This window comes from Hydra vulgaris, chromosome 03 (genome assembly GCF_038396675.1).
Source record: "Hydra vulgaris chromosome 03, alternate assembly HydraT2T_AEP".
In the NCBI taxonomy this organism is placed as follows: Eukaryota; Metazoa; Cnidaria; class Hydrozoa; order Anthoathecata; family Hydridae; genus Hydra; species Hydra vulgaris.
The window spans coordinates 40,321,228-40,339,014 of record NC_088922.1 but is presented as its reverse complement, the minus strand read 5'-3'; the positions used below and the strand labels follow the sequence as shown (position 1 = coordinate 40,339,014).

The 17,787-nt window shown below is 28.2% G+C and overlaps 1 protein-coding gene across 3 annotated transcripts; it reads right to left on the bottom strand.

The window, feature by feature from the left end:
• Window positions 1–1,552: 1,552 nt before the first annotated feature.
• On the bottom strand, window positions 1,553–17,635 carry LOC100197717 (uncharacterized). 3 transcript variants are annotated; one of them, XM_065793208.1, is made up of 11 exons: window positions 17,562–17,635; window positions 17,366–17,471; window positions 16,569–16,617; window positions 15,743–15,843; window positions 12,409–12,489; window positions 6,620–6,740; window positions 6,432–6,484; window positions 6,208–6,348; window positions 5,904–6,047; window positions 5,237–5,398; window positions 1,553–2,027 (listed from the first exon to the last, which is right to left on the bottom strand). In XM_065793208.1, exons 2-11 carry the CDS (start codon window positions 17,441–17,443, stop codon window positions 1,746–1,748), a joined length of 1,212 nt encoding a protein of 403 aa, XP_065649280.1. In that variant the 5' UTR covers window positions 17,444–17,471; window positions 17,562–17,635; the 3' UTR covers window positions 1,553–1,745. The 3 variants fall into 3 exon arrangements, with proteins under 3 accessions (XP_065649280.1, XP_065649281.1, XP_065649282.1); XM_065793209.1 differs by lacking the exons at window positions 15,743–15,843; window positions 16,569–16,617 and having other exon boundaries at window positions 17,562–17,631; XM_065793210.1 differs by lacking the exons at window positions 16,569–16,617; window positions 17,562–17,635 and having other exon boundaries at window positions 17,366–17,473.
• Window positions 17,636–17,787: the final 152 nt, after the last annotated feature.

Here is a 17,787-nt window from a genome sequence, read left to right as displayed (position 1 = left end):
TTTGGTCTTGATGACAAAATATTTTTCTAGCAGAAGCACATTTTTCATCAGAATTAATAAAGTAAAATCACCTGGTTTCTCCATATTTACATTTACATCTTCAACACTTGTAGTAACATTTATGTTCATATCTACATTATTCGATTCCATATTTACATCCATATCAACATTATTTTCAACTAAGTTCTTTTTTACATTAAATATTTTTTTCCTTTTATTATTTTTAGTTCTTAGTAAGCTCTTTAAACTCTGCAAGCCTTAGCCATTGAAGAACATTTATAATATGTTTATGAGCTTTCCAATAACTGTTTTTATACTAAAGTTGTTTTGAACAATGGAAAATGCAATTTACTTGATAAGATATATTTTTTATATAAAAAATAGGATTTTAGACTATATTTTAGTAAAGGTAAAAAATAGTACCGTTGCTATGGTGGTTGTTAAGAAAGCTTAAAATACTAGGGGGTTCAATTAAATTTTAATGAAGATCTATAGCGAATTTTCAAAAATGGTTTTCAGATTGTGAATCTCTGATAAATTTTGCACAAATCAAGAAAATAATATTTTCCCCCCAAAATTTCATATTTCTGAGGGGTTTTCCACCTTAAAACGCCCAGGTTACGTCTCAATTTTATATTTTATTATGTATAAGGGTGTATTAGGAGAAATCTTTAAAAAAAGTAAATTTTACCACACCATACTTCATATTATCCGATTTCTCGATATATCGTTACCTCGTAGCCTGCTACAAAATTCAATATATAATCAGTGATAATATAGTAGCAATACCGACAGCTACAATGCCGCAATATCTAGATAGTAACATGTAATAAAATTCCTGTTATGAATTTATTTTGTTTTCATAAATATAATCCTATACTAAAGATTATGCTAAACACCATGTGTACACCGAGCAGGGCTGTCAAGAAGAGATCTTAAACAAAGGGATGAGAGGTGGGTGGGAGTGGTGGTGACGTATCTTTTGTACCGACTAAGATCTAAAAAAAGTCCTTGTTTGCTAGCATTAGCCGACTGCCAACTATAGATCCAATTTTGCCGACTCAGTGCCCAATTTGCCGAATACTAAATTTCGTAGCGGGGCTTACACCTCCCATCGGCAGATCTCTGACACTAAGGTACCTTTTGTCAAAGTATCTCCAAAAGACTTTTCTCGGGATATTCCAATACTCAAAATTCGATTTTTTAAGATGTAAAAAACAAAATGATACGTGAGGAAAAAAAAAAAAAAAAAAGCTAAAAAACATTTCCCACAAGAACTGCAATATACATTATAAGTTATAGAACGTTATATAAAGGAAAATAACGCCACATTAAAACACAACGCATTACTTTTAACAAATTATCTTTTATAAATGTAAATTAAAATCGAATTTGAACCCATACTCGAAAAATTCGTCATGGGTATGACAATGGCAAGTGCACCATTGTTAGATTTAAAGTAATTTTATAATTATAACGAATTTATATCAATAATACAGTTCGTAAATAGGCGACCGAGCACCACTTATCAAAACGAAGGTCTAAAAACGTATTTTTAACAATGAACTTTTTTAAATAAATATTTACAGCATATTAAAATGTTAAAAATTACATGAACACGTTGTCCACATTATTTAAAAAATTGCAACTAGTTTTTTTTCACTATTTATAAATTACGACAAACTTGCGGCAAAGTATTATCTGAAGTATTAAATAAAGTCTAGAATTTCATTTTAATAAAATAATTACAACGATTTATCAAACAAAACGCCACTTTTACCTTTTTCAGACTCTGATATGTCTATGTCTTTGGGCTCATCAATGACATCAAATAACATTTTGTCTGTATTAAAAGTCTCATCACCGATTACCCAAAGCGGATTATATTGAAACGGAAAATCTAATTTTGTACGTGGAAAGTAACGAGAAAATAACGAAAAATTTGCTTGAACTGTTTTACACATAAACAACCAAAACCATAGGTAAAGAAGCAATAAAAACAAAATTACTGCCACAAAGATGGCTATCTAAAAATATGGTTAAAGAAAAACTACAAATCAAAACGCTATCCTTTTAACAAGTGCTAAATTAAATGCAAATTATATACACCATATTTTATAAAATTCAATAAATAATCTTGATATCCTTGAAAACATAGTAAAAAATAAACATAAGTAAAATTCAATTCAAAATTACAATTTCTCGACGCAAATGACTAAATAATGATACTAAATGATATTAACCTTAATGAATTATAAAGCTTATATTTCCCGAAAATTTATTTATAATAAGCAAAAGAACCCTTATAATGTTCAAGTTTGACGCGGAATGGTGATAAGTAATTATGTTTAATAAGATTATCATCTATTAAGTTAATAGATATGGAGGCATCCGCATGCAATGTAACGCGCTTTTCACAAACGAAAGTTGGTAATTTGAAAATATTTAAGTATAAGTTTTTGTTTATAGTATAAAAGTTTATGAGGAATATATTAACAAAAATTTATATTAGTAATTTACATTTAGAACAAAAAATTTTAATTTGAAAACTTTTAATTTCCGATTAGCAATAAATAAACTTTCATTATAACCTTTAGTAAATTTTAAGAACAAGTTTCATACACATTTTTTAATCAATCAATCAATTATGTATATTCTGAAAATAAATTTTCACGGCTATTTTCAAATAGTATTGAAATACTAATCTCAAGTAAATACCTTAAAAAAATAGTTTATATATATACAATTAATCTTAGTAATAATAATAATATTAATAATAGTAATAACAATAATAATAACAATAAAATAATAATAACAATAAAGTAGTTATGATAATTTAAATAAATCGGTATTACTTTTCATACAGCAATCGTTTTTACTTACAAAGTTACAGTTAATAAACTGACAAAACGTATCAACTAACGATGACATAAAAACGACTATTGCTAAAAAAATTATAAAGATTTAGTAAGTATAATAATATAATCATAGTTGTTATAATATAATAATCAAAATATATTCCAAATATTATGACCAAATAATAAATAAAATATAAACAGAAAAACACTGAGAAAATCAAAGCAAAACAAGTTACAACAAACATTACAAACAAAACAAAAAATTACCTTTGGCAAAAAAACAAACAAAAAAAGCAAAAAAAACAAAAAACGTAAGATTAAAAAAAATAATAATACACGGTAGAATAAAACATATGTAATAAATGGCTAAAATGAAAATAAAAACATATGATATATAACTGTATAAAAAAAATTTATATATCATTAAAAATAAATAATAACAAAAAAATAAATGACTAACAAAAAATAATAAGTAAATCTATATACGCTAAAAAACTGAAGAAAAATAAATAAATAATAAAATAAACATTCTTATGAAATATATGAAAGAAAACTAAAGAAATATATGAAAGAAAACTAAAGAAATACATGAAAAAATAATAAAAATCTTGATTTGCCGATCGTGGTTACGATGTTTAAATAGTTTTTCTTCTTTCTTTGCCATTCTTTTTATATATTTCATTCATTAACGTTTTTTTTAACTTCTATTTTCATTACTTTTTTGCTTATTTTCTTACAGATATTTCTTTTTCTTTTTTTCTTTTAAAACGTTTATTTTTTCTTCTTTTTTGTTGATTTTATTTTACGTTTAATTTATATATTTTTCATTTCCTTTTTACTTTTTTCTTTTATAAAGTTATTTTTTACCGTTTGAAAAAAGCGTCCACCATTTGAGATGTCATAGCAAAGAGATTTTGAACTTTAAATAAAAAAGATAAAGTTGCGTCACAAAATCAACCTCCCGTCGTAACAAATCGTCACAAAATCTCCTACCTCTTTCCCTCCCTTATGCATGACGTTGTTTATAAACTCAAAGAGAATTAAACACGTTGCTAAGTTCAAGTGTAGTGATCGATCAAAATACTGTTTAGGTTTTGGTCGAAATTTTAATTTAAAACGATACCAAAATTTCGGTTTTGGTACTTTTTATAAGTTTGGTAAGAAGCAAAATTTCAGTTGAAAATCATAACGAAAATTTTGTATGAAAAACATTTACCCTGAAAAATTCCACAAAATAATTTACCATTTTTAAATGTGGTAGTGGTAAGAGCGCTCGCTTTGTAAGCGAGAGGTTCGGAGATCGACTCCCACCACGTCCCTGGAAGTACCGCGCTCAACTTAGTTTCTTCGCGCAGCGGCCTTGCTCGGCAAGGTTCGTGTTTCGGAGTTAAAGAGTTGAGAGAGGGTTGCACCACGAATAATGATAAAAAAAAACAAAAAAAAACGAGTATCCTCCTCGACTGTAGTCGGCCTTGTACTCGGGCCTTGGGGAGGTGAATAATATAAAAAAAAAAAATGAAATTTTAAACCCATTTACTAACTAAAAAGATAAGTAATTGGATAACATCCATAAAAAAAAAAAAAAAAAAAACTATATAAAAATTTGTTTAGGGGTCGTTTATAAACAACGTCATGCATAAGGGAGGGAAAGGGGTAGGAGATTTTGTGACGATTTGTTACGAGGGGAGGGTGATTTTGTGACGCAACTTTATTTTTTTTATTTAAAGTTTTAAATCTAGAGAAGACTTTCTTTTAATTAAAAGAATATCTGACCAAACCACAACCCTCAGTTAATGTAACTTTATGTTGATTGTAAACTCAACAGCACCTAAATTTTACTTAGTCGGTGTGCACACGCCGTTAGCGGACAAAAGGGGTCAAAAAAATGCGTGACGCAATTTAAGGACGACCATTAGCCGAAATTTTAGTATTAGTTTCGGTAAAATATTTGCCGAATGTCGGTCTCGGTATTGAACTAATATATCCAAAATTTCGGTTTACTTTAGTTTCAGCGTGTTTCTTGCTTCCCATAAGCATTTCGCTAGCTGAAATGCGTATAGCGGCAAAATAAAGCCGTTGCGACGTTTAAATTTATACTTATTTTATATATATTTATATTTAGTTTCATTTGCCCTTTTTAAAAATATAATAAACATATCCACTAAGACAATAGGAGAAAAAGAGGAGAAGAAAACAAATATACATAAATATAATTTATTACACATGACTTACCTAATTGTAGAAGCAACCTTAAGAGTTATGATTTTACAAATACGGCTAAATGTTTTTATTAGCACATATTAAAACTATGCCATTTTATGTATAACTTATTATTTCAGTTATGCATATAAAACTTCTTTTTTTAACTGAAAAGATACAACAAGCAGTGAGAATTTAAGTGGACTGCTTGGTACAAAACTTTTAGAGCACCATGTCATTTTTGTTTTGCCATCAGCTAATTTTTCCATTGCTGAAGTCCATCCGTCGTTACATTGACAGTAAGTTCCTTTCTGCACACCATGATTACACTTTAATATCAACTACAGAGAAGCCGCAAAATTTAAATGTGACGTATTTTCATTTTATGCAAATTTAAAAACAAAATACTTTAGAAAATAATAACTTTCACCCGGGAGGCTGATTAAATGCAAATTTTACGAGTGTAAATTTAAGTAAGTGCGAAGCATTGCAAAACACTACCTGTGAAATCACAGATGTATAAAAAGCTACTAGTGCGCCAAGCACTGGTTTATAGTCAAATTTGAGTAAGTTTTACCAAATTTCATGAAAAAAGTAAAGTTTAAGCAATGTTTAACCAATAGAAAGAGACGCTCATAGCAAAATGTTCATCTACTGTATCTCCTATTTGGTTTTGGTCAGAAAGATCGCATATTCGTTTTTTATTTATTTTTGTTTATTAAAAGATTAAAAACTGTTTGGCACTTGTGGCAGTTAAGCCAAGTTTTCGCAACTGTTTTTCACTTCCATAAATTATCACTTTTAATATTTTTAGTTATAAAATAACATTAAAATAAAATATCCTACATCTTCATGCGCAACATCTATGTAAGGATTCATATTTTGAAAAAGAGAACTACTTTCAATGATTTCTGAGATAGTTCTTTTGTCTTCACTTGATAACTGATTATCAATTAAACTTTTGCAAGCATTGTTGTCGTAGTCAAATGCCTAAATAAAAAAAAAATAATAAAAAAAAAGGTTATGCTTAATCACTAAAATAATAAAAATTAACTAGATTAAAGTAATTGATAATGAATTTGTTTTTTGTCTTCACTACTTAACTTTAATAATGTATAACAAAAAATAAAAATAAAATTTGATGATTTACAGATGTAGGAAGATCATCTGCTCCAAGTTCTGTTTTACATCTATTAACTTTGACACATTTAGCAATATCACTATCATAATAATTCCTAAAACCACCATATTTTTTATGGCATATAAACGGCTGACAGGAATTTCTTGGATTCTAAATAGTTTAATAACAAGATTTATTATTACTATAAATTAATTTGTATTTAATATAAAACTTATTAGATACAAGCCACATACTTCATCTACACCGTTGCATTTACGATACACAAGAGGACCACCATCGTATAATCCTATAAAAATTATATTTGACGAAAAAAAATAAACAATACAATTAACAATATAAGAAAAACATTAGACAATCTAGCCTAGTAATTTTGTTTTTAAATTTATTTTGAAATAAAGTAAGAAATGTTCAAAACACTTACTTTGCATAAAAGAACCAATTTCAGGTCCAGTTGACGTGTTAAAATTTATTGGGTGCATTACAACATCACTTTCAAGAGTCTTTAAAAAGAATTTGCACACACCAATTCTATCCATCGGATACTTAGATATAAAGTTTAAATTACAAAACATGCAAATATAACGCATAAAGCTAGAGTAGTAAGAAGAGAAAGCAAGCCACTAAAATCTATAGTAAAGGCGTTAAATATACCGTTTGCGGTAAAAAACAGCTGCTAGCTTGTCTATGGTATTTGAACTGACATAATTAAAGTTAGATTACAACAAAACGCATTAATTTAATTAAGGATACTAATTGACTTCAATGTTTTTTAAAAAATCACAAAAATGCAAATTAAAAGACAAGAATATTTTTATTTAATTTTTTTTAAAAATAAAAACATCTTAATGTTTAATTTTTATTTTTTTACTGTATAACATGCGCAGAGTGTTGCTACATCAACTATCTTATAGCCTGCTGCTACAAGGGTGTTGCTACATCGAATTAAATTTCAAAAAAAATATTTGTTTTATAAAAAATTTATTAAAATTTTTATTTTTGTATTAAAAACTTGTAAAAATGTACTTTTTTTATTTCTAGAAAAAAACCATAGTTTTTATGCAATTAAATCTAAAATAATAACTGTAATATGAAATGATTTTTTTTTGAATATAATTTTGATACTTTTAAGACCCAACTAGACATTTTGAAAAACTTTTTTTTTTAATATGAGGGACCTGTTAAAAAAGTAAAGTTAATTGAGCTGTCCCTAAAACACATTATTTAAGCGTGCATTTTTGTACTAATTTTCCTGACTACAAACCATATCAAATCAAAGGGTAGCCCAATTAAAAATTAAAAATTACATTTTTTATATACAATTTTGAAATGGTATATATATATATATATATATATATATATATATATATATATATATATATATATATATATACATGCATTGACGAAAGGCGCAATAAAATAGTAAAGTGTATTCATAGAACTTGACTAAAATCCTGATAGATAACGAATTAGAGTTCAGTAGTAAAGTTTTGACTAACTTTTTTTTAAAACTAAAAAATTAAAATTATATAACTTGCATTTGAACTTAAAAAACTAATTGGTGCCCAAGGAATCTTATATTCTGTTACACGGTAACTTTATTTCAGATATATTTATATATATAGATGATAAACCATAAGTCTAAACTCGATATTGTTTCTTGAATATAATATTATAACAACATAATAAACTATTACAATGTGGTTGTTCCTCAAGCGCCACTATACAACTTCCTCTCTCTCTTCCACTTAACTAACTCACTCTCTGACTGTCTCTGATTCTTTCCTGTCTCTGACTGTCACTCTACTGTTTTATATATTTCTAGGACGCTAGACGCGTCTCAGTTCATAAACAAGTTGATTAGTAACCATCGTTTCTTGACGTTTTGTTGAGTGAATTGTTTGTTTATATCTTCTTTTGCACGCTTGAGTGAGTATGGTTATTATCTACACGCTTGAGTGGCTAAGGTTGTTACCTTCGTAACATTACTTATGGGAAAAGGGAAAAGTCCGTCCTCGGACTCAGATTCAAAATTATTGCAACATCAAAACATCGTAAAAAAAATAATTGCTAAACGGCATCATTGCAAAACAGCAACATAAAACATCATCATAAAAATCATTGCTAAACAGCATTATTGCGAAACAGCAACATAAAAAAAATCATTGTAGTAAAACGTCATCATAGAAATCATTGCTAAACAGCATTATCGCGAAACTGTGTCATTGCGAAACAGCAACATTATGCACATGGAATACATTTACCCAAAAAGTAGTAACAAGAACTTTTTGTCACGTATTGTTCAATAACCACAGCTCGTTCTGTGATTTGTCCTTTATAAACTTTCATGTAAAAATGTTTAAATTCAGCAGTTTTTGTACGCATCCAAGCTCAATGATATTGGTCAGACAGCACGGTTCTCCATAAAGTAGGACTAATTTCTTGTAATGCACCATATACTGATATTTTGGTGTTCATTGCTGACAGACACTTTCCGGGTGTTACTTTTATTTTTATGGATGATAGTTCTTCTGCATGTTGATTGAAAAAGTTGGTGCAACATGTAAGTGTGACTTTTTCAGCGTAGCAATGGTAAAGGTGGATAGTCGTGGTTTGTGGGCGATAGACATACACATCGGCTATAAATGTTTTAACAGAGTCATTAAGTGAATGCATGTTGTGCGAACACGTGTCAATTGTGGGATGTAACTGATAGACTCCAATTGGGTGTACTTTGGTACCATCATAAACTTCGCCAATATAAATGTCCGTAATAAATGCTGGTAGAAAGACCAGACAACATAATATAAAAGGTAATTTCCATAAGTCTCTTATTTTGAGGGTTACAATAGGCATAAATCTACGATTGTTTTTGGTTTTCTCCCTCTATATGTTTCGATGTGTTGTGGTTAGAGCTGATATAGACAAACTTTTTCCGATTTTTTTTATCGAGGTATCTCTTTATCATTTGGGAATCAAAAATATTTTCTTCTGGCTCCCAAGTATTTTGGTCGGCGGGATAACATTCCCATTTGACTAGGTATTGGAATTTTCCTCTTCTTGTTCTTTTGTCAAGAATTTCTTCCATTCTATATATATCGAAATCAATTCCATGAGTTTGTTCTAAAGGTGGTTCATTTTCCGGAGCGCTTGTGTTTTCTTCGTGTGTTTCTTCGTTAGTTTCATGCAAGTTAAATTCGTCACTTGTTTCTGTGGCCTCCATGAGAACTTCAGCGTTTAGAGTTATCTCTGCTGTTGGTTTTTCCTCAAATCCAAACCATTGTTTGAACGAGACATGAATTGGTGTAGCTAGTTCTTTATTGTTCGTGTTTTCAACTTTAAAAGTCACGAGAGATATTTTCTTGATTAAACGAAACGAGCCGTGCCAGAAACTTGTGAGTTTCTCACCAAACCCTTCTTTGTGATCGGTGTATATACCCATACCTTATGTCCTACCTGAAACAGATATACTTTAGCTGTTTGGTCGTAGTGGAGCTTCATTTTTGTCTGTGCTTTTTGAATATTTTCCATTGCAAGGTTACGTGATAATCTTAAACTTGTCAGGAGTTGTTGTATATGTAGGTCGGTGTTGTCCATTGTGTCCTTTCTCGGTAGTAAAGTAGTGTCGTGGGGTATTAGAGACCCAATGTAGCTATTTCTCATTGAGGTTTCTGGAACAGCTGTCCTCTTTTTACTGGGTTCTCTATCTTGCATTTTATGGCCAATTGTCGTAACACTAATAATTTCTCTTATGGCAAATTTATCGTCAATTCATTCAAAAATCATGGGTACATTTAATCTTTTCCCAAATTTAACCAGGTGGTTCCCACAGTCTAATTCAACGTTAAATCGACTCATGAAGTCATATCCCAAAATCACTGGGTGGGTTACATTTTTAGCGATTAACATTTCATGTGTAAATATTTTGCCTCCAATATCGATGGAGCATAAAGTTCTTCTGAGGATATAGAGCGGCGCTCCATTAGCCAATTTTTAAAACACCATATTAGGGTTGTGGTTTGTCTACTTGAGTTTTGATATTTTCAAATATAGTTTCTGTGTCCTGTGTCCATGAGATTAAGCACCGTGATTCCGTATACTTTACCCCAGATCTCAGAACCAGGGTCATCTTCAGGATTAGATTCAAGTACGTTAGCATGTCATTGGGATGTCCGGTTACCTGAATACAAGTTATTCCTTGACACATTAGTTTGGAATTGTCGATTTAGAGAAGGAATATTATTAGATGACGTTGAGGGTGGAATATTAGGGTTTCAGCAATTAGGTTGCGTCGATATCTGTTGGTAATGAGTTTGCTTTGGGTAATGGGACATGTTCTCGGAGCATGATCTTTGGGTGTGTCCTACTCTTAGGCATCGATTACATATAACCTGACCGTCACTGGTACGTAGATTACGTCCGTTTGGATGAAATTTTTCATTTGAGGTAAGAAGGTTTTTGTTTCGCCTTAGTGATTCTACTTCTTTTTGCAATTCCACAATTCGATGATTTAAGTCAGGGGATTCACGGTAGGTAGTAGCTGCAATAGATTGTTTATAAGGATTCAAGAGTGCATCCAACTTAGCCTCTAGCCGGGAGATGGTTGAGTCTGATGTAACTGTGTCTTGTAATTTAGCGAATGCTACTGCAGTTTGATAGTTAACTTGTTGTTTAAGTTTTAACGCATCGCGTAGGTTTGGCTTCAGATCTTCGATAAATAAGTTTAGTTTTGTTTCTCCGTCTATACAGAGTTGCTGGCTCAGCTTATCTAAAGTATTAATATAGGATGTGAGGTCGGTATCCTGCGTCAAGCTAAAGAGTTCCACTTTTTGATTCCACGCAATGTTTGCGGAACTGCTCTTGGAGTTGGTGGAAATTGTTTCTAATGTGAGCTGGAAGGGTTTCATAAAACACTAAGGCACTCTCTTCTAAATATAAGGGAAACGAAGTTAATTTTCTTATGTCTGACCATTGGTTGTGAAGTGCAACGCGACGGAAACTAGCCACTCTGTGATATCTTCGGTTTCCGTTCCTTTAAATGGTTTAGGCTGTAATTCTTGAATGGGTCTTGTTAACAAGCATTCTATGATTTGTTCTAGAGACATATTGTTTTTTTCAGGACTATTTGTTGGAGAGCGGCTATCGTCTTGTTTAAATGGGTTGGTTTCAAATACGTCTAATGCGTGATTTGAGTCAGAGGAGGAATCACTGAGAGAGTTGTGAGTGTTATTAGCGGTATCGGAACAAGGATTAGGTTCGGTGAACAGGCAGATTTTTCCCGATCATAGGCGACTCATACGAAAATATCAGTGTTTAATTTCAATACTATATCTAGTTCATATTCTAATTGCAGGTTTCGTCTAATGTATTTAAAGTTGAACTAACGAATGTCAATCTTTACTTACAGTGCTGAATCGATTGGTCCGCGCAGAGATGAAATCCACTTGAATCCGGGCAGTGCCTCCAAAATGTTACACAGCAACTTTACTTTAGATATATTTAAATATATAGATAATAAACCATAAGTCTAAATTCGACATTGTTTCTTGAATATAATATAATTAAAACATATAATAAACGATTACAATATGGTCACTCCTCGAGCGCCACTATACAACTTCCTCTCTCTCTTCCACTTAACTAACTTACTCTCTGACTGTCTCTGATTCTCTCCGACTTTCTCTCAGATTCTCTGACTGTCACTCTACTGTTTTATATATTTCTAGGACGCTAGACGCGTCTTAGTTCGTAAACAAGTTGTTTAGTAACCATCGTTTCTTGGCATTTTGTTGAGTGAATTGTTTGTTTATATCTTCTTTTTGTACACGCTTGAGTGGCTAAGGTTGTTACCTTGGTAACAATTCTATGTAACCAACTTTTCATTTTGTCAACTTTGATCCTGGAGTACTACAAAGTCAATAGGACTTTGTATCCTTGATTTTGCTACTAAACCATCGGTTTAAATATTTAAAATAAGAAAATAAATGGTAAATTTCAATTGTGTAATAACATTGAAGGTAAAAACCTGTTTAAAGGCATCTGATCTAAATTATGATATATGTAAGCATATTTTACAGCAAATCTTAAAATGTTTACATAAACCATAATTTTTAAATATTAAACTTGTAATTTATAACTTTTAGAAAAAACATGAAATAAACATGAATAAATAATCTACAATGTTTTATAAATTAACATAAAAAAGATACCTACAATGTTTGGAAAGGTATAAGTAACATTCAACTTTTTCCCAACATCAATATCTAATGTGAAACCGCCATACAACTCCATTGACTGAAAAGAAACAAAATTAGTAATTTATCAAAGTCATTCTAAAAAAAAAGAACAGCAGATGCAATGATTGTGTCTCAAAAACTTTGGGAAAAAAAACAAAATCAGTTGATGACATATGTTTACTTTGTAAGCTTTTAACAGAGTACCAAAAGAGGCTTCAAGGTATTTAGATGTTAAAGGATGGACAGTAATCAAGATATCACAAAAACAATCAAAGGATTGAGTAAGTGATTGCATTGTAGTAAAGGTTGGTGTGAATACATACTAAACCTTTATATTCAGTATTTGGCCTTTGACTTTTTGTTTTGGATGCTTTCTCTAAAGAGATCAGTGTCGGTTTAAAATCAGATAATGAAGGATGATGGCCAATGTATAGAAAGAAAAGATGGTGAAAATGCTGACTCAATTGATGAGTGGATTGTGTGAATGGATGTGTGTAACTTTAAAAAATATATAAAACATTAAACATGATTAACATTGACCAAATAAGCTAAACTTGTGTTTTAATAAAAGAATGACAAAAGTACACAGAGATTACAGCATTATTTGAGTTTTTACTTTAATAGGAGTTTATCTACAAAAATGTATTTGCTGTTTCATGCAAAACTAAATGCATTAAATGCAGAAGAACTAGATCAGTTAAGATAAGATTATGAGTTGAAAATGGAAATGTTTATCAACTTTACAAATCATTTTACTTTTAAATAGATAGACTTTTTAAGTTTACAGAAGTCATTTTATTGCGTATTGTGTAAAAAAAAAACAACAACACAAGCTTATATTAGTTTAACGAGAATTTTACGCATTAGTAATAAAATTTATGTGATTAATAAAAATCAGGGTATTGAATTTTAAAAATGCTACAAAATATTACAGATTTTCAAACCTCATTTTGAATTTGTATCATAAAAGACAAAGTGTTTATGGTATCAGTACATTTATCAATGCTTCCACATGGTATCAGTACATTATAACACTGTTGTGCCACATTTCAACAATTTGAAAACACAGAATATTTGCAATCACAATATTTTTAACTAAGTAGTTTTTTGCTTGAACTTTAGTTTGCACGCAAACCAAAAATTTATATTATCTTAATGAATTAAGAAAGAATCTAACTGTATTATTTTATATTAAAGTATTCTTGTGCCATCAAAATTGAATGCAAAATTGTCAAAATGAACTGATACAATGTCAAAATGAGGTGAGAAACCCAACAATGATGGAAAATAATGTTAAATAATAATGGGCTGTATTTAATCAAGTCAATAAAATAATTAAAGTGGCTATTTTTTTAAATTCAAAAATATTTAAAGTGCTTGGTTAATGATTTTGCGTTCTAAACAGAATCAATTATTGCTGAATAAACTTTTTTTAATAAGTGGTTATTTGCAATAACAATATTTTGAACATGATAATTTAGTGTTTAAACTTTAGTTTGCGTACAAATGAAACATTTTTATTATCATAAATAATTTAAAAAGAATTGAATGCAATAGTGTCAAAATATTGTCAATAATGTACTGAAAGAATGTCAAAATTAAATGATGCAATGTCAAAATAAGATGGCAAAAACTGTATTTTTCCATGATTCCATGAGCATTATTTGATTTTTGCATTTTCAGCCTGATAAAAAGTAATTTTTTAAATTTTAAGTTTAGATTAGGTTAGATTTTTAACTATAAATAATAGTTAAATGACAAAACAACAAAATACCTAAGCTTGTCATTAATCAAGTTTCCTTTTAACATACAATAAGATTTGTATAACATAATTTATTACAGTATATCAAATAACACACATTAAATACATAGTATTAATTAAAAGAAAGAAAAAAAATACATTAAAAGAAGCAAGATAAATTACTTTAGATAAAAAAGACAAATAAAATAAAAATTACAAAGAAAAATGTAATAAAAAAATAAGAAAGGTGAAAACAAAATAAACTGAATTAACTACTTGAAAAAAAAAATGTTAACCAGGGTTGCAAAAAAACCATTTAAAACAAAACAAAAAAAAAAAACATGGTTTTTATAGAAACCAAAAAAACCATGGTTTTTTTGGTTGAAACTACTTTTTTTGTTGTTGAAAAAAGCCATGTTTAGTTAACCTTTTCAATTAAAAAAAAAAGCATTAGTCATTTTACTTGAGTATATTATATTTTCTATTATTATTACTGCTGTAATTCATTAACCAATATATCATTATTTAATGTTCTGTATACAAAAACAAGCTTTGCTGCTTTTTCTACTCCCATTTTTTTTAAACTTGAAATGAACAAGTTCAAAAGTCAAAAAATTCTTTCAATTCTAGCACTAGAGCCTGGTGCATTTAACAAACCTTCAATATCAGCCCTCCGAAATAGAGTCAGCATTTGGCTATGCCAACCTGAAAGAGTTTGAGGTCAGTTAAAAATTGCTGACCTTGTTTCTATGTTTTATGGCAACCCATATGTGTCAATTTTATTTTGCCAACCTGATGCCGATCTCTAGCACTTTGCTATCAGCGATTTTTTGCAAACCTTATTTTTACTAATTCCGAGGGTTGCAATATCCATGATGTTGCAGTCCAAAGGTTTTAGAGATTTTCACCATTCTATTGGTGATACTTTTTTTTAAAAATATTTATTATACAAATAGCTTTTATTAAATGGAGCAGATTTGGCTTTTAACTTGAATATTATTAGTAATGAGTTTTTAAATTCTTTATCAGCAAAGGTTATTGCAGCTTCATTTTCGTTTTCAGAAAGATTAGATGCAAAATATCTAGGATCTAGCATGTTTGCAAAGAAATGAACATCACTGACAAAGATATCTAGTTTCCTTTATATATATATATATATATATATATATATATATATATATATATATATATATATATATATATATATATATATATATATATATATATATATATATATATATATATATATATATATATATATATATATATATATATATAATTTTCAGTTGATAAAAATGATAACATGTTTATCAGCTTTTTGAAAGATTTAACAGTGTCCCTAATTTTTGTATGATCTCTTTGCAACTTATCTAGAGCAACTCCAACTGGTTTTAATATTTTCCACAAAAAACTAGTTTGGTTTAAATTGATATTTTTTCGATTGGTTTAAGCCATTTGGTTTAAACCTATCAACCCTGATGTTAACTAATTATACTGAAAGAAAATTCAACAGCTAATAAAAATTATTCAATATTTATCACAAAAGTAATAAAAACATGTAAAAACTGACTTCACAATCTAAATCATCAGGTTCCACTCTCCAGCAGCATTCTGGGTTATATGCCTTAGAAACTGTCACTTTTTTTGTACCGTAGTTTCCCACCTCTAAATCTTATATGCAAGGAAAAAATTAGAACATATCAAAAAACTTTTAGTTTGAAATTATTTTATATATTTTACATGAACTAATTTTTATATTTAATTAGTTTTTTTATTTGATATTGTAAAAAATATAATTAATGTAATTCCGTAAATAAACTGTGATATAACTGTAATAAAAATATGTATTTATTTTATTATCATCATAAATTTCAAGAATCAAACTAAATGTTTATGCAGATTTATACTAACATCTAATATATGTTTGTACTATCTATTGTTTGCATGGCTATCTATTGTTTGTATGCCTATCTATTGTTGTTGGTTTAAAAAAAAAACTTATATTCTTAAAAAAAATGTGCATAAGATAATATTAACAAACATAATAAATATAATTATAAAGAAATATAAACAAAACAAATGCACTAATATAATAAAATGAAAAATAATTAATAAATTTCATAAAATAATGTGAAAAACACATCAACAAACATAATACACAATATATACATAATAAAACAATTTACATATAAAAAAAGAACTAAACATATTTAAAAAACAAATATAAATATAGAATAAAATGGTGAGTTTTAAGCGAGGAAAAATTTAATTAGAACAAAAAGCTCAAAACAAAACACACAAAAAATATTGTTCAATAAACTTTTAAAATAAAAAATAAACTCAATGAAAAAGAAAATGTTAATAAAATCTGTTTGATGCTAACTTTCTAAACTTACAAAACCTTATCCCGATATCATCTACTTGTACAGGATTTATTCCAGAACTCTATACAAAAACAAAGCAATATATCCCAGAACACTATATAAAATATAATAAAGTAAATGTAAAATTAAACAAAAATACTTTAATGATTATTAAACTGCTTAAATTACAACTGTGCTTTTGTTTTTAATTTTTATCAAGATTTGTATCATGGTCTATATATATGTGTATATATATGTATATATATGTATATATATGTATATATATGTATATATATGTATATATATGTATATATATGTATATATATGTATATATATGTATATATATGTATATATATATATATATATATATATATATATATATATATATATATATATATATATATATATATATATATATATATATATATATATATATATATATATATACACAGTCGCGAGCAGTAAATTGTACACAGCAGTAAATTTCTATGTTTTTATTTCTTTGTACCTGAATTTAAATAAGTTTTAATAATTTGTATTATTATTTGAAACATTTTGTAGTATTTTCTCCTCTTAGTTATGGATTAGTCATGACATAAAAAATACATAATATGTAACCATTGAATTACGATACGAAAAGATAAAAAGTAACCAAAATTACTGCTGTGTACAATTCACTGCTCACGACTGTATATGTATATATATATATATATATATATATATATATATATATATATATATATATATATATATATATATTATTTACATGTATGTATATATGTAAATATATATATAGGTGTTATACTTGAATGTAAAGAACAAATACAAACCTCAACATGAAAGTCGTTTATCTGATTTGAAAAACTGATTGTATAAATCATATAAAAAAAAATTGAAAATTTCAACATAGTACTGCTTATAACTTGTGATATTTTCCTGGAAATAAAAGATATAAAATAAAAACTGCATAGTAAACTTTTAAGAAATTAATCAACAGAAATCATTAAAAAAATTTATACAAATCACCATTGCTTTTACTGTTCTATTGTGACCTTCATGGCTCACTCTCTTTGGATTTTGTTTAATTTTTTTGGCTATTATTATCAAATTTAAAAAAGAAGTTTTTATTTGTTTTATAAATCAAAACTAACTGATAAGCAAAACTATTGCTTTACTTCAAAAACCATTGGAAAAAAAATGATAAAGTTTACTAAATATTGTTGGCAAATAAAACATAATTTTGTTGAATAAA

What these genes read in the sequence shown, in the direction of transcription:
- LOC100197717 (XM_065793208.1), bottom strand. Translation starts at nt 17,443, where the DNA reads ATGTTGAAATTTTCAATTTTTTTTTATATGATTTATACAATCAGTTTT. An exon ending in TAAACGACTTTCATGTTGAG is followed by an intron (nt 16,618 to 17,365) that starts GTTTGTATTTGT and finishes GTTTTTGTATAG; the next exon opens with AGTTCTGGAATAAATCCTGT. An exon ending in AATTGGTTCTTTTATGCAAA is followed by an intron (nt 6,485 to 6,619) that starts GTAAGTGTTTTG and finishes TAATTTTTATAG; the next exon opens with GATTATACGATGGTGGTCCT.